The following is a 25,698-nucleotide window of genomic DNA, read 5'->3' on the forward strand; positions in this document are numbered from 1 at the left end:
ATGAGTGTATTAGAAACAAGAGCTTATGTCTGCCAAGACACAAGTACACAAGTGTTCATCGCATATTTATTCATATTTCCAAACTGAAAACAATTTAAATATCTGCCAATGATAGAATATAAATATACTGTTTCACCATTCATACTATGGAATACTACATAGCAATGTAAAGGAATGAATTATTGCTATACACAACAGATGTAATATTGAGTGAAAGTAGTCAGATACGAAGGAGCACATACTATTAATACATGATTCCACATATACAAAGTTTTAAAACAGGCCAAAATAATCTATGGTGGTAGATTTCAGAGGAGTGGTTATCTCTGGAGGGAGTGTTGACTGAAGGCACAAGGGAGCTTCCTGGAGTGCTGGGAATGTTCTGGATCAGGGTGTTGACGACATGGCTGTATACATGGGCAAAACTCGAATGATCTATATACTTCAGGTGTGTGCACTTCATCACTTGACTCTATGTTAACACATTCAATTTTTGAAAAAATAATTGCCTTAAAATTAATTTTAAGAAGTGAACCAAAAACAAATCTCAACCTGCTTCTTTCCACCAAATGTTTTGATCCTAAACAAAATACTTCACGTTTTTAATTTTAACCTCATATCCTTCACTTGTAAAGAGGGTGTTAAGAGTCTTGAGCAGTCAGTTTCATAACATTGTTTTGTAAAAATCCAATGTGCAGCATCTGTGAAAGTGCTTTGGAAACTTTAAATTGTTCTACGAACTGAGTGTGACTTTCGGGGCGGGACATAAAAAAGACCTGCAAGCACCCTTCATTCTAGATCCTTTCCAAGTGATATGTGGCAAACTACAGATTTGTCAAGAGATTTGGCTCTTATCAATTCATCAGACCCAAAGCATAGTTATCCTACTTCTCAATATTAGTTGCTTGATTTTTCTCCAATTATAAGAAGTGAGACTGTTCATCTGACCATCGCATTATATGTAAACTCCAGATTTTTAGAGGAACATCCCCTGCTTTGTCACAGCTGAATGGTTGTGGCTCTACCTCTTGCCTTCCCTTGAGAAATGTTAATCTTTACTAATATGTATCTGCATGCAAGTCGTATGGAGTTATCTTACCCATAATTTGGTAGATTTTAAAAAATGATTTCCATCCTCTCTTTGGATGAAAGTTTGGTTTCTGATGTCTTAATTATGTTCAAGTGCATCAGGAATCTGACCTAAGAAACCAGCTACTAAATGTGTTCTAGGACCAAACTACCCAACGAAAACTACTTGTTGACATAGTGCCCTTTATTAGGAAAACACTTAAATTCACAAGAGATCAATATTTATCCTGTTGGCCAGAAACCCATGGACTTCTGTAAACGTCCATTTGCAGGTCAGCAGTTTCCAGAGTGGTGCCAGTTTCACTGGATGTGGTGCTCTCTTGCCCTCCATTTCTGGAACAGGAGTCTAACCTACACCTCCCTCAGCTTTACTCGTTGACTGGCTGGTGAACTCTGCTAGAGTAGGCAGAGCACCATTAATGTTGTGATTGATCATGTAGCTTGTTATAACCAAAGAAATATGTATTTACCACTGTGCTTGACACCTAATCAGCATTCACATATGCAAATGAAATGAATTTGTGAATTTTAAGAGAAAATCTAAATTCAATACCTCTACTCCTGAGTGGTTTTGATCTACATGGCATTTATTTGTTGGTTTGCTTTTCAGTTCCCTCCCCTGCTCTTTTCTGTGTCACTGAGGGAACTGGCTCTTGCAAACTATATTTCCCAGGCTTCTCTGTCAATTGTTCCCAGGTAGGTTCAGCCACTAAAAGGCACTAGCACTAAAGAGAAGAAGCCAAGGTATTTCTGCCCTTTTCTCTTCTTGGGAGGAAGGGGATGCATCTCTAGCAGTGGCTGCTTCTCTTCTGTACTTCCGGCTCCCATGATACAGCCCCTCCTCCCCGTGGCCCCAAATCCCACCTACCTAGCTGGCAGAGGTTCCCACTCCTACTAAGTGGCTAATGTTTCTGGGCTCCGGGTAGGCACATCCTTTCTTTATCCTTCCATCCCTATGGGCGTAGCAGCGCCTGCAGTTGCTAATCTTTGGGTTTTCTCACTTTCTTCTTTTCTTCCCTTTTTCAACTTTTCTGTGTATTGTTTCCTGTATCAAATTCCCTCTGTTGGCTTCATTTTCCCAGCTGGACTCCTCTGATGGAAAATCTATTTCAGGAGCCATGTACAAAACCATGATTTATTCTAAACCCTAGTTCCGAAAGGAGGTATGTTTGTTTTCCCCCTTAATTATTTGAGAGCATTTCTGAAAGATACTCTTTCCTATGTCTTATTTTCCTGGTATTTTGTAGTATTTGAAATAAGATTATATTCAGAACATTAACAGCAATCAAAAAGCTAAGTCTGGGCCAGGCACAGTGGCTCACAGCTGTAATCCCAACACAATGGGAAGCGAGGCAGGAGGATCATTTAATCCATGTCAAAAAAAAAAAAAACCAAACCCTAAGTATGCCCAATATTGGAAAGACGCCAACAGTTCCTAAACTGATCTATCGACGTGATGTAATTCCTGTCAAAATCCTAACTGGTTTTTTTTTTTCATGAAAATAGACAGTTGATTACAAGATTTGTATGAAAATGCAAAGGGCCAAAAATGGCCCATACCATCCTAAGGAAAAACAAGGTGGGAAGACCTTTTTCAGCAGACATCAAGACTTAATGGCCAGACACAGTGGCTCACACCTGTAATTCCAGCACTTTAGGAGGCCGAGGCAGGCTGATTGTTTGAGCACAGGAGTTCAAGACCAGCCTGGGCAACATGATGAAACCCTGTCTTTGCAAAAAATACAAAAAATTAGCCAGGCACAGTGACACATGCTGGTAGTTCCAGCTATGCTGGAGGCTGAGGTGAGAGGATCACTTGAGCCTGGGAGGCAGAGGGTGCAGTGAGCTAAGATTGGGCCACTGCACTCCAGCCTGGGTAACAGATTGAGATCCTGTCTCAGAAAACAAAAAACAAAAAAACAAAAAAAAAAAACAAAAAAAGAAGACTTATTAAAAATTAAGAAGATATGGTGATAGAGAAAGTGTGGTGCTGCTTCCAGGAACAAATAGTTCAGTGATATGGAATGGACCAATGTTCTGGAAGATTCTGGCAACTTACCTATGGACTGTAGATATTTTTTTCAAAGTGACATTGCAGAGCAGTTGGGAAAGGATGGTCACTTCAATAAAAATTTCCAGCACAACTGGGTGATAATATGCTAAAAAATATGGCTGGGGACAGTTGTTCATGCCTGTAATCCCAGCACTTTGGGAGGCCGAGGTGGGCAGATCACGAGGTCAGGAGATCGAGACCATCCTGGCTAACATGGTGAAACCCCGTCTCTACTAAAAATACAAAAATTAGCTAGGTGTGGTGGCGGGCACCTGTAGTCCCAGCTACTCAGGAGGCTGAGGCAGGAGAACAGCATGAACCCAGGAGGCAGTGCTTGCAGTGAGCCCAGATGGCACCACCGCACTCCAGCCTGGGCAACCGAGCAAGACTCTGTCTCAAAAAAAAAAAAACGCTTCTCCTTATGGCTGTTTTTTCCATAGAGATCTAAATGTGAAAGGCAAAAATCATAAAACATTTGTACAATGATGAAAAATTTAAAAAGAAAGCTAAGTCTGAATGTGGGAACTGGGTGTAGGCCAGGGTTGCCTTTTTTTTCTTCATTCCAATTGACAAAAATAAAGAGATCTTTCCTGCTTCAGGATTTGATGAGTAATGAACTCAGACCAAGCCCCCAGCCTGAGAAGCCACAAGATGATGTTAACATTGTTTAACTCCATGCTTTTCAAGGGAGCAAGAAGAGAAGGAAATCACTGGAAAGTCGAGATGCAGATGCTCCTGGAAGGTGGTAACTTTAAAGAATTGTTGGCAATCAGCGCATCTTAAAGAGTATTAGAACCCTTATAAAATTTCAGCTCTAGAGGAAAAATTGCTTGCAGATCTGCAGCCAAAGAACAGCCCTCACTCAACAGCTTCTTTTTCTGTACCTTCTGCTCTACAGAGGTTTTAAACAGACTCTTTTGTGCCCCAAATATTCTTTTTTCAATTTTAAAAGTATTTCAGATTTCAGAAAAATGCAAAAATAGTAAAAAAAAATTCCCTTATACCTTTCTCCTCAATTCCTTGAATGTTAACATTTTGCCATACTTACCTTAGCATTCTCTTTTTCTCTATCTTTATATTTTTTTCTAAAAATTTGAAAGGAAGTTGTATATATGATACCCTTTTACACCTAGTTACTTCAAGATGTGTTTCCTAAAAACAGGGACATTTTCTTACATAATCACAGTACAATTTTCTTTCTCTCTCTCTCTTTCTTTTTCTTTTCTTTTTTTTTCTTTCTTTCTTTTTTCTTTTTCTTTTTTTTTTTTTTTTGTATTTTTGGTAGAGACATGGTTTCACCATGTTTCCCAGGCTGGTCTTGAACTCCTGAGCTCAGGCGATCCACTCGCCTCAGTCTCCCAAAGTGTTGGGATTACAGGCGTGAGCTTCCACACCCGGCACACAGTACAACTTTCAAAATCAGGAAATCAACACTAATACAATACAATACAATACAATACAATACAATACAATACAATAACCTATAGATCTTATTCAACATTTATCCATTGTTCCACTAATATCCTTTTTAAGTTCATTCTTTTAACTGTTCTGTGGCTGTGGTCTTGGTGAAATACTTTCCAGCTTTTTCAGGAAGATGTAGCCATTCATTCAGCACATACAAAAAGAATTTGAACCTCATTAATTTTCAAGAAAAGTAAACTGAAACCTCGCTTGAGCTGTGCATGCAGACATCTTCATTCCCTGAATGAAGAGAACCCAGTGAAGTCTCACTCCGTTCCACAAAGCCTGTGTTATTCCTATTCTGTGCAGGTCACCTGCCTGCTGCTGCTTCCCGATTCCTCATTAGGCTGAGGGAACCCACATCAAAAATATCCTGGAAGATGCTTTCGTCTTTTTCTCACACATCATAACAAAAATACTTTACTGTCTCAATTTGAAAGCAAGAGAGGATGCACAGGGTTTGTAGCATCGACTATTTCTTACTAGCAGGTTATTACACGACCCACCCCTGAGACTAAGGCTGTGTTGTAAAGGAGTAAAGACCAAAGGGTAACAACCTGAATAAATGCTCATTAGAAAAGGAACTGGTTAAATACATTCTATTGTATCCATTCAATGTAATACATCATTCAAAAGAAGATGCAGCTGTATATGTTCCAAAATAAGTCAAACCTAAATTATAGGAGTAGTAAAGTTGTGTTGGCTGAAAGAGGAATTGAGGAACTTGAGATTTGGAAATAAAGGGGGAAGGGAGACTTTTATCGTAAATCCTTTTGTACCGTCTGATTTTTTTTAAACCATGTGTATATGTTATGTATTCAGAGAGGGAGGAGGAAGAGAGACAGAGAATCATGAATAGGAGATATAATCATGGATAGGTAGATGGATATACAGACAAAAAGAAAAGTTTGAGAGAACAGCAGGTCCCATATTCTCCGGCTGCACTTTTAACTTTTAAAGCTATCACTGTCTTTTCCATTTTCCCTGACCAACCATTTAGTTCTCTCTCGGTAGCAGGAGTGTTTTCCTCAGCTAGGTCGAGGAGACACAAACAGACCTCGTCACGCACACATCTCAGCACACAGGCATATAGTCTCAAACACACGGTTTTAGATTTGATGGTGTGTGGGGGGAGATGGGGAGCAGGCTGAGGCACTCGAAGCGGGACCTCCCGCATCCCCTACCATCTCAGATCTGCACTACTCCCCTCGGCCGTCCATTCTTTGGCCCGCCTTTCCCCCACCCCCGCTCCAGACCCTGCACACCAGGCGACTGGACTGGCGTAAATTTCCGCCCATTTGCGTCGCCGCCTGGGGGTGCTGCTTCGTGACGTCAGGGCTGAGCTAGGGGGCGCCCGCTCCTAGCTGCCCGCCCCTCCCGGCCCTGCGGCCCCCGCCTGCCCTTTAAAAGAGCGGGGCCTGCGCCAGCCGCGCCACACCGCGGGGACCAGGAGGCACGCTGGTTTTCCGGGGCCGCTCCATCGCGCCTTCCTCCTGCGCCTCGCTTCTCCGGTCCAGCCGCCATCTTCCTCTCCGCACAGGGGCCGCCGAGCGGGGCCATGCAGCCAACGCTGCTTCTCAGCCTCCTGGGAGCCGTGGGGCTGGCGGGTGAGTGGGCGCGGCGGGCCGGTCAGCACCGCGGACAGCGCCAGCCTCGCTCTTCCCCGCCGCTCCCGCAGCCAGGCTGGCGGATCCCGGGAGAGAGGGAGGGTTGAGGGGAAGGTTTACCTCTTGCTTCGTTTCTTCTCCTCCCTGGGTGTTTTCCTTCAGCTCCTCCCACCCGTTTGACTTGGAAAAAGCTAGAGGGCTTCCTAGCCCAACTAGGGGAGCCTCAGTCTTTCTGTATCTGAGTTTTCCTCTAGATAGGAAGGAAGAAAACGTGCCATACCTGCAAGGAAACCCCACATTTTGTATTCGCTTCTAAGATGTCACACTCTCTCTGCCCGTCTAGAGAGATTCTGTTGTCTGATTCTGTATCTGTTTGGCTTTTTAAAGCCAGGCGACTACAGAGAGGCAGGAATACACGTATGATGCTATTTAGTGCCTGCATAATTTCCCTTATTATTGTTATTGTCATGTAAGTATGATGAGATAAAAGTGAGTCCCATATATATATAAGATATATCCCTTTTCTTAACATGTCCATATATAATGTGTGTGTATGTGTGCTCATGTATGTACAAGTTTAATATAATATGTTCCTCTAGTTTGTATTTCCATCTCTAGGGACAGGTAATTTCTAATTTCACACTCAAAGGAATTATTTTTTTTTAACCTGTGAAAGCCTCAGCAGTCCTGAGAACATGTGCTCCTCATTTTTCAGTTATGAATGGAAACCGCAGTATTTTGACTTCTGTACTCCAGGAAAATTATTAGAGTACAAAATAACCACAAAAGTACCTTTGGAGTAGTAAAAAAAAAAAAAATGTTTTAGCCAATTTAGGAGGATTGAATTTTAAGTAGTAGATATTTGACTGTTTCCCTTTTGTAGGGAAGATTGTAGGATTAATCTTTCAAACTTCCCTGAATCTCAAACAAATGATCTCTGAAGATCTGAAGTGTGTGTGTGTGTGCGTGTGTGTGTGTGTGTGTGTTGAAGTCGAGTCACCTATGGGTATTGAGATATTCAGACTATTGAGAAGTAAGTATACTAGCACCAAATTAAACTACAGGTTTTCTTCAGCTGTTTTAATGATTTAGAAAATTGTCCATATCTGAGATTGAGACTCCTACCTAGAATTGAGATACTGCCATCCATGAATATGAAGCTTTTATTGGCAGCAATTACTAGATCCAAAAGGTAGAAACAAAATGAAAGCCAGTCGTAATTAATTTTATTGTAAGCTATATACATTCAGAATTTGCTAAAATTCTTGTCATTCTCACAAATTGTCAATAAATGTTCTCAATTTCATTAAAGAAAATCAAATGAATATTTATAATTATTTCTGGTCAAAATACTTTCAGAAAAGAATTGCTTTGCTTAGGAGGCTGTAGACCACAAAAACAGTGACATTTGTGGGAATGATTTAACTATTGTGGTACAATACTTACAGATCTCTTATGTAACAGAATATTTTAAATAAAAGTTTATATTTTAATAGCAGCTAAAATGAAGACATAATCTTTTTAAAAATTGAGCTTAATTTGTATATCATATAATCCACGCTTTTAAATTATATAGTTCAGTGGTTTTGGGTATATTCGCAGATTGTGCAACTGTTACCACTATCAAATTTCAGAACATTTTCATCACCCCAGAAAGATACCACAAACCCATTAGCAAGCACCTCTCCATTCCCACCTCCCCACAGCCTCTGGCAATGAGACATGTTAGACTTCAAGTAGAGCTGATAATTTGCAAAATTACAGGGCTGGGGGAAGCCTCAAGAAACCATCTAGCTCATTCACTTATCCTTAAGAACTTCTGAAAGATATGCACAACCTTCTATGGAAGCTACTGTGCACTCTAAAAGTTAATATAAGGGAAGTAGTAAAATGATATCCATATTATTCTAGGTAAAATGGTTTCTTTATCTTTCTTTTTCTTTTCTTTTCTTTGCTTTTTTTTTTTTTTTGAGACAGAGTCTTGCTCTGTTGGCCAGGCTGGAGTGCGGTGGTGCAATCTCAGCTCACTGCAACCTCCATCTCCCGGGCTCAAGCAATTGTCTTGCCTCAGCCTCCCGAGTAGCTGGGATTACAGGTGTGTGTCACCACGCCCAGCTAATTTTTTTGTATATTTAGTAGAGATGGGGTTTCACTATGTTGGCCAGGCTGGTCTCGAACTCCTGACCTCAGGTAATCCGCCAGCCTCGGACTCCCAAAGTGTTGAGATTACAGGCATGAGCCACTGCACCCGGCCGGGAAAATGGTTTCTAAATTCAGAAGAGCTTATTTAACTTATTTTACAGTTATATTTTCAATCCAGTATCAAACCTTAACAGTATTAGATATTAATACATCAGAAGTTGCTCTCAGATTTACCAGATTATTTGATAATTTTTCTACCATTTGATTGCTTTACTTTTAACACGAGCAGTAGGTTTTCTTTTTTTTTCGTATATCCCTACAGAGAGCATTAGATTTTCTGTTGTGCCACCTGAATCTTACTGTATGCAAAAGTAAGTTGAACTACTTTAAGGATGACAACATGCCTTTGGCTATTACCTTGTTGTCACAAATTTTACCGGAAAAATACAGAAGCACCTAGATGTCTCACCAAGATGTGTAATGTATGTTCAAAAGCAGACCCTAGTTTTTTTTTTCCATCAAAAAGAGATCTGAAGAGGCTCAGTCAGAGAAACAACGGTTTCATAAATACAAACCTAAGCTACAGGTTGTCCAGAGTAATAAAAGAAAAATCTTTCTCTGCCCCCAAATCTGGTAACTATTAATACTTCAGCAATATCAGTAGTTAATAAAAACATCTATTTTACATTTGTAAAAAAAAAAGGGAAAGTATTAGCAAGAAACTGCATTATCAAGAAGGCTTAGTAAAGCTGCATTTTTTAAAAGTCATCTGATTTATTAGGGGAGTTATTCTCTCGCAGTCATTTATTTGCAGAAGATATTACAGATTTCCGGCGGAAAGAGAAAGTGCCGAAATGGGTGTGTTCTCAAGTAGCCATTTGGAGGATGAAAGAACAGTTGAGTATATTGGACCTTGGGTACCAAAAGTGGGCCAACTGGATCTTGCCTGATAAGCATTTCAGGAAGAACCTGGGGTCTTCATAGCATAACTTTGGGCTTCTTGAAACAGTCGAAGTGATCCCAGATCATGCTTTGAAAAGAAAAATTTGGTAAAGTAAGTAAATGAATAGGTGTTTTATTTCCAGGTTGAGCCCCATGATATGTAATTGATAGGGGGTGGGGAATGTTTAAAGAGGCTTAGAGCAAAGCATTTTGCAAGGAAAGGTCAGGTTGCTGCATTTGAATAGCTTTCATGTCTGATGTCTGAGAACTTGCCCCAGCTAGCTCTACTCTCTTCTCAGGGACTTAGAAGAATTTTCTGCACTAGCTTCTCCTGCTCAGTTGCCTGCTACAGGGAATGCCAGGAGAACTGTAGAGATGGACTTACATGAAAATGCTTTGGGCTGTTCTAATAGAAAGGGCTTAGAACAAAGTCAAAGTGAAAAAAGAATCAAAGCAGCTTTGAGAGAGAAAAAAAATGGCACTGAAAAATTAAAATTACCTGAAGCATTTTTGAAGAAGACAAAGCAACTTCAAACACTGTTTTAAGATAGGCGGAATCCCATGAAATTTTATTGAAATAAATTAAAATTTTTCTTTTAAAATATTCTTATAAACCAATGGTTAAACACCAATTTGCATATAATATTATGGACTTGATGCTGTACTAGGAGGGTTAGATATCTGCCGTGTTCTTTACATGGTTGCAAACAGTGTGGAGAAAGAGAAACACAATGTTGATACAGATGCATAAACGAGCTTGTGCAGGCAAAGGCCTTGTGGGTAAAAAATGAGGTAATTAATTATGGAAGACATCCATAACCATGTTTTTGCCAAGGAAGTAAGTTTTGGGAGGATATATTTTTGGAAACAGAGATACGGAGACAGAGCCACAGATCTTTACCTATTTGGGGTAGGCAGAGAAGGACCAAGGAGGGCATTCTTGTTTTATTAGACTTAGTTTGGTTTAAACTTTTTTTTTTTTTTGAGACGGAGTCTGGCCCTGTCACCCAGGCTGGAGTAGAGTGGCACGATCTTGGCTCACTGCAACCTCCGCCTCCTGGGTTCAAGCAATTCTCCTGCCTCAGCCTCCCCAGTAGCTGGTGCATGCCACCACGCCTGGCTAATTTTTTGTAGTTTTAGTAGAGACAGGGTTTTGCCATGTTAGCCAGGATGGTCTCGATCTCCTGACCTTGTGATCCACCAGCCTTGGCCCCCCAAACTGCTGGGATTACAAGCATGAGCCACCGCACCCAGCCCTAGCTTAAACTTTTAATTGAAATAAAATATATAGAAAATGGAACAGATCATGAGTATACAGCTTAATACGCACAGCTGTGTAACCAGCACTGAGATTAAAAAATGGGACATTTGTGGTTCCCCAGAAGTCCCCTCCTTGTCTGTGGTCTAGATTTGATTTATACCGGATCTAAAGTAGCATTTGTTTCCAAATATATTTAAGACATTGCCAGGGGAAAAACAACACTAATGTGAGGTGATTTTGTCAGTTGGGGTCACACAGCTTTCAAAAACCAACTCAAGTCATTTTCCATTCTTTTTTTCCTTCAAAGCTGTCAATTCCATGCCAGTGGATAACAGGAACCACAATGAAGAAATGGTAAGTTGCAATGTCAATCTTAGAATCTAGACTTGTATCTAGACTCTAGATTCTCCCAGTCCCTATTATACCAAACCGAACACACGCACGACATAATCTTACAAAGCCAGGTTTTCATTGCTGACAGAATGTGAGCAAGGGATGCCCCTCCTGCACTGAGCTCCTATCTCCTGTCAGGATGGTTTAGCACCCCTGAGGATAGCTGTGCCATTGGTTCAGAAATGGGTGTTTATTTCCCTTCTCCAGATAATCCCAACTCAGTGCCTTCTTGCATTGTTCTGTGTAGAAGTTTGGAAGATTTCATTCTGTTCTTGTAAATCTGTATCTCCGCCCTAAGAATACTGCATCAGCCCAGGTCACGTAATCAATTCTTCCTTGACAGCAGCTCTGGGTTGAGTAGTCTGTCATCCAGTGATACCAGCTTCTCCAACCTGCTTTCGGGTTTCCCCCCAGGTGACTCGCTGCATCATTGAGGTCCTCTCAAATGCCTTGTCGAAGTCCAGCGCTCCACCCATCACCCCTGAGTGCCGCCAAGTCCTGAAGACGAGTAAGTGTCCCACACTGCAGGCAGATCTTGGTCGCTGCGGTGATCCTTGTTCCTACTCCCTCCACATCACCTTCTACTTTATCTACAAATGACCTGGGGGCATAATGCACTAGGAAGAGTATTGATTGACTAGGCCAGTATCTGGGAGACAGAAGATATGACTCCTAGTTCCTGCTTCACCACTTCGCAGCTGTGTGACTATAGGAAAGACCCTTTGCCTCTCTTTTCCTCAAAGGAAAATGAAGGAGTTGAACTCAGTGATAGTCTTTCAGATGTCTATCCGTTCTTAAATTCCTTAGTTCCATACTTTGGATTTTTAGAACCGGACTTCATTTGGGTGGAGGGGGTTTGGGAAATGCTGGTTTGTGATTAGATGAGGAGGGGGGTTATGGAAGTGTTGGACAATGACAGAGGGAGATTTAAAAATCATTCTTCTCTTTGCCTTTTGCTCTTCTGACAGTGAGAGTCAGGAAGCTGAGAAGCAAGAAACTTAGAAAGGTGACTTAAAATTCTGGCCTATTTACACAACAAATTAGCTAAGATATTTTAATGTACAGCTTACTAGAATAGAAGGTACCAGCAAATGGTACCAGGAGTTCCAGGCCTGAGAACTGGAAGGGTTTCAGGTAGAGGCAGTGCATTCCAGTGAGGCAGACTAATGGCTTTCTGAGTCCAGCCTGTGAAGTGTTCTCAATATGAAACCATTTCTGCTGAAAATAAAATTTGAACAGTAATATAAGCAGTACCCATTGGAAATTGACATTATGAGGTCAATTTTACAAGACTATGCAGTCTCTGTTATGCATGAAGCCACACTGATTCAAACAAATCCAGAAAACAACACTGTCCTCTGCTTTTAAACTTTTAGTCAGGCTGGGAACAGTAGATTTTATCTTATTTTTTCACCTTTAAAAATCTTTCAGGTGGGCGTAGTGGCTCACACCTGTAATCCCAGCACTTTGGGAGGCCGAGGCAGGTGGATCACCTGAGGTCAGCAGTTTGAGACCAGCCTGGCCAACATGGTGAAACCCTGTCTCTACTAAAAATACAAAAAAAAAAAAAAAAAAAATTAGCCAGGCATGGTGGCAGGTACCTGTAATCCCACTACTCAGGAGGCCGAGACAGGAGAATCGCTTGAACTTGGGAGGCAGAGACTGCAGTGAGCCAAGATTGCACCATTGAACTCCAGCCTGGGCAACAAGAGTAAGACTCCATCTAAAAAAAAAAAAAAAAAAAATCTCTCATTGCCACCAGCCTGGCCAATACGGTGAAACCCCATCTCTACCAAAAATACAACAACTAGTTGGGTGTGGTGGCGGGCGCCTGTAATCCCAGCTACTCGGGAGGCTGAGGCAGGAGAATCGCTAGAACCTGGGAAGCAGAGGTTGCAGTGAACTGAGATCGTGGCATTGCACTCCAGCCTGGATACAGCCTGGGTGGCAGAGTGAGGCTCTTTCAAAAACAAAAACAAAAACAAAAACAAAAACAAAAACAAAAAAACACCTCTCGCTGCCAGACAAGACTCTCTTGCTATAGCTATACATGAGCCCTCATGCATGAAATGGTAAAAAGCAAATAGTGATTGGCCAAAAGAGTAACCTGAGGCCAGGTGCAGTGGCTCACACCTGTAATCCCAGCACTTTGGGAGGCTGAGGCGGGCGGATCACAAGGTCAGGAGATCAAGACCATCCTGTCTAACACGGTGAAACCCCATCTCTACTAAAAATACAAAAAATTAGCCGGGCGTGGTGACACACGCCTGTAGTCCCAGCTACTCGGGAGGCTGAGGCAGGAGAATCGCTTGAGCCCAGGAGGTGGAGGTTGCAGTAAGCCGAGATAGCCCCACGGCATTCCAGCCTCAGTGACAGAGCGAGTCTCTGTCTAAAAAAAAAAAAAAAAAAAAAGAGCAACCTGAATTAATTCAATCTTTGGGGGCTTCAGGTAACAATGGTAGCTGTGGGGGCCTGAGCCTTTAGGGACCCTAGAAACAGTGGATGGAAGCTTTCCTACCACTCCCTGCCCACATACCTCTTTCTGAGTTTCTTTCCAACTTCTTTTTTCCAGCAGTTACAGGAAGTGAGTAAGAGCAGACTGGGTCACTAGGCAGAGAGTAAAGGCTGCTCCTTTTGGCAAACCCGTCTTGGTATCTCCCTTTCCCTTCCTTTGTTTACTAGACCAATGCAAAAGTGAGGGGTCTGTCCCATCAGCTCACTAAAGAACCACAATTGCTTAGGAAAAGTTGCCTATGCCTGCCTGCCAAGATCTTAGCCCTTAGATTATGGCATAGTAACTCTAGCCCCTGCTCCAGCCCTGATTATGCCCTGAGGTCTTTTGATGTCTGTTGAGAAAGACGTAGGGAAACTGGGAAAAATCAAATGTATCTGAGGATCCTGGAGATGTTATACCCAGAGAGTGACAGAATGCTGAGATGGCGAAGGTTTAAGAGCTCTTCTGTGGTTGAGCCTTAAACACCAGCCAGGGCTAGACAGACAAGTAACACAAAAGAGTAAGGCAGGACAGGAAGTGACTCACAGACTGGAGGGCACATGCCTTTTCTGAGACGGAGCAGGTAATTCTCAGCTCTAATCCCGTTATGGAGAAATACAGACTATGTTGTCAAATCTTGGGATTTTTCAAAAGAAGTTAAAATTTTGATTTTTAAAAGACATCTCCTGGTATTTTCATATCGCCTCTGAATTCAAATGTATTAAAACTGCTGTTTAGGTCAAACAGAATTTACCTCTGATGCACCAGTTTGCAACTTTTATCCTATTCTAGTTCTCTCTCTCTTGTTGGCATGTCGTAAACTGATCAGAAGACTGGTGGAGCTTTTGCCCAACTGGTTGGATGAATGCCTTTATACAGCCTCTGTTCCACCCCACGCCCATCTCCACTCCCACTCCTACTTGCTTGTCTCAGAGTCAGCATATACTCACTGAGCAAATGAGTATTTGGGGAGTAGGACAGAATCATTGTTTTATGGATCTAAGAGACCTCAGGGAAGACGTAGTCTAATTTCTTAACAGGTACAAGAATCTCTTTGACTAGGGATGATCTGGTCATCCTTACAGCATGACAGATGCATTTCCCTGTTTTCGCTTGAAAGTAAGTGTGAGCTTCACACCTTGATTTTACAGATTGACAGTGAGTGTGTGCTGCTAATCACAGCCCTCTTCCAGGCCCACCTGCGGGGGCTTAAAGCTAAATTTAGTAGGAAGAGCTAAGCCTCAGGCACATGCTGCTCAGGCAGTACATATTTAATTGGGAAAAAATAAAAATACTTCTGTTCCTGACACTTAAGACTCACAAACCAGTAGGCAGTAGGAAAGGGACCACAGTGACTTGGCCCCTGGAGGCTGAGATCTTGTCTGATCAGCTCTATTTCAACCAACTCTCAGAATGACATCAGTATCTGTCTGTCTTAGTCAGCTTGGGCTGCTATATCAAATACCATAGATTGGATGGCTTAAACAACTAACATTTATTTTTCACAGTTACAGCAGTTGGAAGTCCAAGATCAGAGTGTCTTATGAGGGCCCACTTCCTGGCTTGTAGATGGCTGCCTTCTGTCACTGTATCCTCATCTGGTGGAGACAGAAATCATCTCTTTCTCATATCTCCTTTCTTAGGGCACTAATCCCATTGTAAGTGCTCTACCTTGATGACCTAATTACCTCTCAGAGGCCCCCACCTCCACATGCTACCACATTGAGGATTAGGGCTTCAACATTTTGGAATCACACAAACATTTAGTCAATAGCACTGCCCAGAGCCACCATGCTTCCCTGTGCCCATCTGGCTAGCCATGCCCCAATGCTATACACACACCACTGGCTTTTAAGAGGCAAAGAGACTGGTGACAGATGGGCCTTCTCTCAGTTGTCTGGAAAAGGCCAGGGACATTTTCATTGCCTCATAAACATGAGAATATTATTATCATGCCAGACTGGACTTTAAACAGAGAGGTACAGAGAGTCCACTATTTCTTGGACATTTTTACAAAATAAATAATTTTTTTCCATTTTGCAAATATCATTTCAAAATAACTTATCAGTGCCACCCAATAGAAATATAATGTGAGCCACAAATATAATTTCAAATTTTATAGTAACCACATTTAAAAAGTAAAAAGAGACAGGTGGAAATTAATTTCAATAATATATTTTATTTTTATCCAATTTTTTTCTGATATATAATTTTATAAATCTGATCTATTTGAAATATATATTATCCAATACATCCAAAATATTATTTCAGCATATAATGATATAAAAATTGTTGAGATTATTTCACATTATTCTTTATTCTCAGAAGTCTGATGTGTATCTTACATATATAGCATGTCTCAGATCGGACCAGCCACATTTCAAGTGCTCAACAGCACTTGGGCTTATGGTGCCTGCAGTGTAGACCCAGAGCTGTCAGTGGCCTTGGCTTCAGGCATTTTATCTGAACTCTGTGACATAGGTTGAAATCCAAGCCCTCCCAGCTAACAACTGAGACAGTGCTAACTGCCTGTCTCCTTTCATGGGGTGCCCTTGAATTAAGGAGGACTTAGTAAAGGAGCTATAGATATTTGGAAAAGATGGACGAGAACAGCATTCAATTAAAATATCAGTTATACCATGTACGCTGACTCTGGAAACACAAAGATAACTCACTGTGCTGAAGTCTGTCCCCAACATCTGAGAACATGTTGGGTGGATGGAACCTGAGTGAAAAAAGAAATGGCCCTTTCCACTGATGTGCAGTTTTCTCAGGCAAGAAATGTATACCCTTATCACCAGCTACTAAGTTATATATCACATACTGCTAGGTTGAGCCTACAGTTGATTGGATAATAAAAGTCTGATATAAACTAATAATTTCAAATGTTTAAATCCTCCTTTGAATCTTGATATTTCTTATCTTGGCTAGTTAACTATCTAGCTGGATTATTGTTACAGCCATTCACATAATGCTAACTTTTTAACTCCTACTTGAAGAAAATATGGGAAGAATGGTCTTGGATTATACCATGCTGAGTCTCAATGTCTGCAAAAAGAAGAGGTTGGACTGGATTAGATGAATTCTAAGATGTTTTCTGCCTCTAAATTCTAATATTTCATAAATCTATATCTCGATTTCAGTTTGATCATTGGTAGTACCAATGAGAGAAGCTGGCTGGGCATTATGAAGACACAAAAATATAGACAGTTTATTACCAGATTTAAACACAGTCAAGGAGCTTTCATAGCATTTACTTTCAAAAGGAATCTGAGTATATTCTTCATTAACTTAAATAATTATCCAAGCAATTTTCAGTGTCATCAGGATTTGTAGTGATTACTGAGGCTGGTGCTTGTGGAACCACAAGCAATTCTGAAATTATACCTCCTCTTCACTTTCATTATAGGTAGAAAAGACGTCAAAGACAAAGAGACAACTGAAAATGAAAACACAAAGTTTGAAGTAAGATTGTTAAGAGACCCAGCTGATGCCTCGGAAGCCCACGAGTCCTCCAGCAGGGGAGAGGCAGGAGCCCCAGGGGAGGAGGACATCCAAGGCCCAACAAAGGCAGACACAGAGAAATGGGCAGAGGGAGGCGGGCACAGCCGAGAGCGAGCGGATGAGCCCCAGTGGAGCCTCTATCCCTCCGACAGCCAAGTCTCCGAAGAAGTGAAGACACGCCATTCTGAGAAGAGCCAGAGAGAGGATGAGGAGGAGGAGGAGGGAGAGAACTATCAAAAAGGGGAGCGAGGGGAAGATAGCAGTGAAGAGAAACACCTTGAAGAGCCAGGAGAGACACAAAACGCTTTTCTCAATGAAAGAAACCAGGCTTCAGCTATAAAAAAAGAGGAGTTAGTGGCCAGATCGGAAACACATGCTGCCGGGCATTCTCAGGAGAAGACACATAGCCGAGAGAAGAGTAGCCAGGAGAGTGGAGAGGAGGCAGGGAGCCGGGAGAATCACCCCCAGGAGTCTAAAGGCCAACCCCGAAGCCAGGAAGAATCTGAGGAAGGTGAGGAAGATGCCACCTCTGAGGTGGACAAACGACGCACGAGGCCCAGACACCACCACGGGAGGAGCAGGCCCGACAGGTCCTCTCAAGGAGGGAGTCTTCCCTCTGAGGAAAAGGGACACCCCCAGGAGGAATCTGAGGAGTCAAACGTCGGCATGGCCAGTTTAGGGGAAAAGAGGGACCACCATTCAACCCACTACAGGGCTTCAGAGGAAGAACCTGAATATGGAGAAGAAATAAAGGGTTATCCAGGCGTCCAGGCCCCTGAGGACCTGGAGTGGGAGCGCTATAGGGGCAGAGGAAGTGAGGAATACAGGGCTCCAAGACCTCAGAGTGAGGAGAGTTGGGATGAGGAGGACAAGAGAAACTACCCCAGCTTAGAGCTTGATAACATGGCACATGGATATGGTGAAGAAAGTGAGGAAGAGAGGGGCCTTGAGCCGGGAAAGGGACGCCATCACAGAGGCAGGGGAGGGGAGCCACGTGCCTATTTCATGTCTGACACCAGAGAAGAGAAAAGGTTCTTGGGTGAAGGACACCACCGTGTCCAAGAAAACCAGATGGACAAGGCAAGGAGCCGTCCACAAGATGCGTGGAAAGAGCTGGACAGAAATTATCTCAACTACGGTGAGGAAGGAGCCCCAGGGAAGTGGCAGCAGCAGGGAGACCTGCAGGACACTAAAGAAAACAGGGAGGAGGCTAGGTTTCAAGATAAACAATATAGCTCCCATCACACAGCTGAAAAGAGGAAGAGATTAGGGGAACTGTTCAACCCATACTACGACCCTCTCCAGTGGAAGAGCAGCCATTTTGAAAGAAGAGACAACATGAATGACAATTTTCTCGAGGGTGAGGAGGAAAATGAGCTGACCTTGAACGAGAAGAATTTCTTCCCAGAATACAACTATGACTGGTGGGAGAAAAAGCCCTTCTCTGAGGATGTGAACTGGGGGTATGAGAAGAGAAACCTCGCCAGGGTCCCCAAGCTGGACCTGAAAAGGCAGTATGACAGGGTGGCCCAACTGGACCAGCTCCTTCACTACAGGAAAAAGTCAGCTGAGTTTCCAGACTTCTATGATTCTGAGGAGCCGGTGAGCACCCGCCAGGAGGCAGAAAATGAAAAGGACAGGGCTGACCAGACAGTCCTGACAGAGGACGAGGTATGGTTTGGGGCTTCTGTTTGAAAGTACTTACTCTGGTCAATGTTAGCACATTACGTTCAAGACTATCCGATATTCACGGGGAGAAATTGGTGGGAATTAATCACTATGAAAATGGTGCTCTAGTAATGGAGTGGAGGCCTCCTTGGGGGTCGGTTTCCACCCACCTCTAGCCATCGTCCGCATCCTTGTCCACCTCACTTGGTTGCATTGCTTCTCAACCTTGTCTGCACACTGGGGTCACCTGGAGAGCATGAAAAATTACTGTGTTAGAGATTCTGTCTACTTAGTGCCTAGGGTGCTGCCTGATCATCAGAATATTTTAAAGCTTCCAGATGATTGCAGCGTTCAGCCAACGTTAACAACTACTGTTCTGGTATCTTCCCCTTGGTCCTCTTATTGTTCATCACTCTCTCCCTGAGGCAGGGAGAATAGGTGATAGAGAAGTTTACTTGCTTGACCATTTAGTTTGCTATCTTTATTATTTCATGCCCTACTGCCATCAGACATTTGTATCTGGGAGAGGTAACACTATTGGAGCTGAACCTACCCAAACAATGTTTTTTTTCCCTAATATTGATTATGTAGGTTGGTGCTTCTCAAAGTTGAATGTCCATCAGGATCATGAGGGATTCCTAGCCCCCAGAGTTCCTCATTTAGTAGGTCCCAAGTGAGACCCTAATATCTACATTTCTGACAAGTTCCTGGCTGATGCCACTGGTCAGGGGACCACACTTTGAGAGTTACTGACGTAGGTTGACTAATGCAGCTTCTAACATGCCTAAAATTCCCCTTTCCACTCATACTCCATCAAACTACAGCAAAAGAAATTGGTTCGGGACCTCATGCCTCCACTTTTCTGTATTTTCCAGAAAAAAGAACTCGAAAACTTGGCTGCAATGGATTTGGAACTACAGAAGATAGCTGAGAAATTCAGCCAAAGGGGCTGACTGTCATTGGAGCGGTGGGCACTGTTAAGAAGCAGCCATCACATGATCTGTTTTTCACCACTTCACTGAAAGACACCATTTATCTACCCAAGGGCAGAAAGTAGAACTTACTATTCATTAAATGTTTGACACAATTGGAAATGTCTTTAATTTCTGTCAGAATGCTATTGAAAATGTGAATTGCATGACTTGTAGCATATTCTTTTCTGCAAAATAGACATATTAACATGCTTATGACAATGACTGTGCTACTGTCTTTGGAAAAATGTTTGTCTCAGTTGGAAATAATAAAAGATTCACCTGAGACCAAAAGCTTCATTGTTCTCAGCTTCTTTTGGGCAAAGAGAGAGGCGTGTGACTTTTCAAATCTATTCTTTGAAGTAAATTGCAAAAGATGGCCCTAGGATTTGTTGGGTTTTGGATGCATAATAGAATAAAAAAGCAAACCTTTTGAAGTAATGTGCAGGATATAAAGAGAAATAGATTAGAAAAAGACATCTACTCCCCCATGCTGAGAGAGATTACAGGGGCTTGAAGAACCTGTTCCAAAAACAATCATAAGATATTACTTTAAAAATTCCTTTATCTAAAGAGCTCTACAAGTAGCCAGCCAAAGTTCATTTTTCAGGGCTGAGAAGAAAGCTTGGATAATGGGAAGAATTCCGGGGTGGGAGTGAAAACATCTGGATTGTCAAGACAGATCCCTGGCCCCTCAGATCTTGTCTGATTTCTACTCCTTAAGAAGATAGAGGCAGCCGGGCGCGGTGTCTTACAGTTGTAATCCTAGCACTTTGGGAGGCCAAGGCAGGCAGATCACGAGGTCAGGAGTTTGAGACCAGCCTGGCCAACATGGTGAAACCCCATCTCTAATAAAGATACAAAAAAAAAAAAAAAAAAAGCTGGACATGGTGGCGGGCACCTGTAATCCCAGCTACTTGGGTTGCAGTGAGCGCAGATCAGGCATTGCACTCCAGCCTGGGTGACAGGGCGAGACTCTCTCTCAGAAAAAAAAAAAAATATATATATATATATATATATATAAAAATATATATATATATATAAAAATATATATATATATATAAATATATATATATAGAGAGAGAGAGAGAGAGAGAGAGAGAGGCTAGGCATGGTGGCTCACACTTGTAATCTCAGCACTTTGGGAGGCCAAGGCAGGTGGTTTGCTTGAGCTCAGGAGTTTGAGACCAGCCTGGGCAACATGGCGAAACCCCGTCTCTACAAAAAATTTAAAAATTAGCCAGGCATGGTGTTGTGCGCCTATAGTCCCTCCCTACTCAGGAGGCCGAGGCGGGAGGATCACTTGAGCCCTGGAAGTTGAGGCTGCATTGAGCCGAGATCGTGCCACTGCACTCCAGCCTAGGCGACAGAGTAAGGTCCTGTCTCAAAAAGAAAAAAAAAGGTAGAGCTCTTACTCTGCTGACTCTGTTACTAAGTAGCTCTGACTTTGGGCAAGTTACTTTTCCTCTCTGAACCTCAAGATCATCAATAAAATAAGATATTTGTCTCATTGAGTTGTTACAAGGATGATAGAGTTGATGCAAAACAGAGCAGTGCCTCGTGTATATCAATGGCATAGTAAGTGTTAGCTGCTGCCGTAATCATTCCTGCAGCTTCTTAGGACAATGCAGTTGGACAATTCCCCTTCTCCCTTTTTTTACCTATCATTTAATTCCTCACCCTTGGTGGCTTCTACTTGGTTGATTTCTACTGTTTTCACAGTTTTGGTAAAGAGTTATTCTCTGGAAGGTGGTGCAGAGGAGAGTAAGACCTTCTCTTTACTCTCTGAAGGTTGGATAATTAAGTCTATGAAATAAACTGACAGTAGGCAGATGAACAGGAGAAAAAAACATTTTAATTACATGCATAGGCCCAGGAGTCCCACACAATAGAAGAATCAGGAGGGCCAGATGATTGAAGTTTTTATAGCATCCTGAGCTACAGAAGAGAATAGGGGGCTTGGGGTTCCTGGGGGACACAGTTATGGGAAGGTAGCAGGAGGAATTGTATGATAAATAAAGGTTGTGTTGTTATGCAGATAAAATCTCTCAGGTAATCAAAGTGATCCAGCAGCCTCCTTTTTTTTTTTTTTTTTTTTTTTTTAGAGCTTAATGAAATTTTATTTTGAAAATATGGCAAAAGTCTAAGGCACTTCAAACATTTAAATACATGTAGGACCAAAGTAAATGTGACACAGTATAAAGGAATCCATAAATACAGAGAACTACACTATATTTCTCTAGAGGCAAATACATAGCCAATTCCTCTAACACAATTCAACCTTTATCGTTAGATACAGAATTGTGCAATTATTAACAAAAATATTATAATGTTACATGTAGTTCTTCATGTCTTTAATTAGTATGAAATATAAAAGTTGAAAATACTGTGCCAATTTCATATACTCTTTTTTAAAAAAGTCATATTTACATCTACCTAGATAAAACCAAATGAAAATATTTTCTTTTGTAAGTTTCATACTTTTTGAGAGTTCTATCTAGCCCAGACTGAAGTTACTGATGATCAACTTTCTTACTTTAAAATAATACGAGAAAAATCAACAAAACTGTGCTGGGATGGAATTTTGGAAGAGCTTTCTAACGGTGCCACATTTGGTAAATATAAATATTTGTGGAAAAATTTTAAAACGTGATGCCAATGAGAACCTGGCACTTCTCTGTGGTGGTGGTCTGGGAGTGGAGAGACGGAATAGAAGGTGCCCATTCAGGTCAGGTCAGGTCACAATTCCCTATGGCTGTACATAACAGAGCAGAGACTCAACAGCAACACAGAGTAGGTTAAAGTGCACCGTATGCAGAGAGAAGATGGCCAGAAAGGAGGCATGCGTGCCCAGGCTGGCAGTCTCTGCACTGTGAAAGCTTCAGTCTTTAGCCCTGGGCTTTATGCTTCTGTTTGCTGGTGAGCTCAGGCACAATGCATATACATTCAGTGTCTGTCACTCCAACAGGCACAGTTGGCAGCTTAATGGTGGCATTAAAATGGAGGGCTATTTGCATACAATCAATCAAATGAAACTCTGTGGCTTCATTCCAAGCCTAGGGGTGCCCGGAGACTGAGCTTTTGCAAAGCTGATGTGGGCATACAGAAGAACAGTGATGCCCTTGTGCCCCACTTCCAGGGCGATCGAGAGCATGGTGCTGCCATCATTGTCCTCTAGGTGGACGTTGCAGCCCAGCTGGGCCAGCAGCAGCTTGATGATCTCCATGTGCCCGTGCTTGCTGGCACAATGAGGACCATGGAGCCCTTGTCGTCCTGGAGGTTGACCTGAGCCCCACAGGCCGGCAGACGATACACCATGCCGATCTGCACAGTAACTGACTGCAGCATGAGGGCCATCTGCCCCAGCTGACTGGCTTTGAGGCTCACGTTTCAGCCAGAGTTCTTCCCCAACCTGCATGTCCTCTGCTTCCGCAGCTGCGAGGGCCGCCAGCATGATGAAGGTATAGCCCCTTGTTCTGGTGATCCACGTTACACAAGTGGGTGTCCAACAGCAGCTTCACAATCTCAAAATTGGAGTGGGACACACTGTAATGGAGGGCTGTGTTGCTGTTGCCATCTGCCAAGTTGATGACCTAGTAGAGGGCATCCAGGGAGGTAGCCTCAAAAGCAGCTCTGTAGTCTCCCAGGGTGGCTGCAATGGCTGACTTCTGACTGGACACACAGAACCACTTGTGCTGGAGGGTGTTCAGACAGAACCTCATATCTTTGCTGGTCACAGCTTTGGGGTCATTTATGTTATTTTTCAGTAAGTTGCAAGCAGACAACATTTTTTCACTTAATTTATACCTCCCTCTGATTTTCACCTTCTCAGGTTCACGTTCTTGAAACTGCATTTCATCTTCCACCCTGGCCGACTTGAAACCTTCAATGTTAATGGCATGGTGCCCTTTGGCCATTCCCCAAGTGTCTTCATCCTCGTCTTCTTCAAGAGGATACTACTCAATGACATCACACTCGTCATCTGACTCAGAAGAAGAGCTTTCATCTGTGCTGAAATCATCACTTGAAGTTGTTGCATAACCTCCATTAATGCCAACAAACTGAAGATTCTTTTTCATGCCATTTGAATCTTTGTTACCATCTTTCTTCTTCATAATGGGCTCCAGTGTACTTTCATTGTTTGTGCATATGGAGGCCAGCGGCCATCTGGTCATCTGTCAGGTTCACTAGAGACCATGTCCTTTCCTGAGCAGGGAAGGCATCCTGGCTGCTGACCAGCTTTCCTTCTGAGATCCCTACCTCTGAGCAGCCTTCTTCCTGATACAGATACTTTACTAATGTAGATTCCTTTCTAGATGTAAATTTCCCTGTAAAAAGTACAGCTTTTTAGAGCCATTCCTGTGTCTGTAGTTTCTCTGAATAATCAGCTCGAAATATGCCAAAGAGGTATATTTTTGGGTGGCACATTGTGGTCTCCTCCAGTCATATTTTGGGATGGTGTGGGCTGAGCCCCAGCAGAGGCAAAAATAAGACTTAAAATCACGTAGGACTTTTATCCATCAAGGAAGACCTGGTTCTCCTCCTCTTGGCTAAGTCAAGAATTGCCTGTGCTACTTAACCAGATTCTTTTTAGATGAACTCTCTGTGACATACTTTTCCAGGAGCATTGCTGCTTCGTCATATGGGGAGCCCATCAGTGCTATAAATCTGATGGCAAATTTTTCTAAACCTGGACACACACTTCTAGAAGGTTTCTTGCTATCTCTCTGCCTGCATTTTTTTTTTTCTGGCCATGGGATTGTGACTGCCTGTTTGTAAAGGGCAGTGATGGGGGTGTGAGGAGGGGAAGGCTGCTGGAGGAGGTAGCTCTTATAGTGGACAAGGGGGGTTGGTAAATACATACCATACTAGTTTTCTGAGGCTGCCATAACAAATCACCACAAACCGGATGGCTTAAAACAAGAGAAATTTATTCTCTTACAGTTTTGGAGGCCAGAAGTCCAAAATCAAGGTGTTAGCAAGGCCATGCTCCCTTCAAAGCCTGCAGAGGAGGATGATTCCTTGCTTCTTCCTGGTTTCTTGCTTCATCCTTGCTTCTTCCTTCCTTGCTTCTTCCAGGCCTTCCTTGGCTTGTGGCAGCAGAGCTCCCACTGCCACCTCTGTCTGCACGTGGGCGCTCTCTCCCTGTGAGTCTGCCTGTTAACATGGTGTTCTTCATGAGGACACCAGTCATGTTGAATTAAGGACCCATCCTACAGTATGACCTCATCTTAACTAATTACATCTGCAACCACCCTATTTTCAGATCAGGTCACATTTACATGTATTAGGGGTTGGGACTTCAACACGTTTTTTTCTGGGGACACAATTCAACCCATAATAAAGCAGGCCAGCACCCACCCCCCTCAGGTGGAGAGACGCTGAGGCACATATTCTGCACTGCCTCCCAGACTTCCTCTGTGGATCATGCCCCAGGTGCCACAGCAGTGACCTGCCCAATAATGCAGCCTTTATTGGCTGCCTTTACCTTTTCCACTGCCCACTGGTGACCCTGCTGGTGTTTCCTGGGGTCATCTCTCATATAAACTGCTTGTTCTCAAATACTTGTCTCAGGGTTTGCTCCTGGGGGACCCTGACCTAAGAAACTATCCAAAGTCAAGGCTTATATTATGCCAAATAGTATACCTGCACTTGCAACCCCTTGTCTTAATATATCCTGATACAAGATACTGGGAAATGCTCAGCATGTACTCACATGCACAGAGTACAATGTCTCTTCCTTTTTTCCTATCACAGCCCAGCAGAAAACAAAATCCTTTCCTAAAGAGAGATTCAGGGGCCCAAGGTGAAAAATGATTTACTCTCTGTAGGAGAGAAAACAAAACCCAGCAATACACCAAATGCCAGCCTGGCAAATCTCTCACACACACACACACACACACTCACACACTGGGCACTGCTCACAAGGAAAGCTGCTGGAAGCTAGAGTGCAATGCATATGGCACCCCCCAGCTTCCCCCTGGCATCTGCCTTGTTGAGGCTCTGCACATTAGTACATCTTTTCATTTTAGTTTGCAAACACCCCAGGGGAGGGAAACGTGAATGTGTAGATGGTCTATCAAAGATGAAGGAGACATCCAAGAGAATCC

At 42.7% G+C, this 25,698-nt stretch overlaps 1 protein-coding gene and 1 pseudogene across 1 annotated transcript; one reads left to right on the forward strand and one right to left on the reverse strand.

Annotated features, from left to right (window-relative positions):
* The first annotated feature begins 6,011 nt into the window (after positions 1 to 6,011).
* CHGB (chromogranin B) lies at positions 6,012 to 19,882 on the forward strand. Its single transcript, NM_001279910.1, is given in 5 exon segments — positions 6,012 to 6,213; positions 10,866 to 10,912; positions 11,366 to 11,459; positions 16,855 to 18,620; positions 19,493 to 19,882. Coding segments are annotated over 5 exon segments (2,034 nt in total). The 5' UTR covers positions 6,012 to 6,164; the 3' UTR covers positions 19,571 to 19,882.
* A 2,731-nt stretch (positions 19,883 to 22,613) lies between these two features.
* On the reverse strand, positions 22,614 to 23,555 carry LOC470033 (KN motif and ankyrin repeat domain-containing protein 1-like; annotated as a pseudogene).
* Between the last annotated feature and the right edge of the window lie 2,143 nt (positions 23,556 to 25,698).

This window comes from Pan troglodytes, chromosome 21 (assembly GCF_028858775.2).
Source record: "Pan troglodytes isolate AG18354 chromosome 21, NHGRI_mPanTro3-v2.0_pri, whole genome shotgun sequence".
Taxonomy (NCBI): domain Eukaryota; kingdom Metazoa; phylum Chordata; class Mammalia; order Primates; family Hominidae; genus Pan; species Pan troglodytes.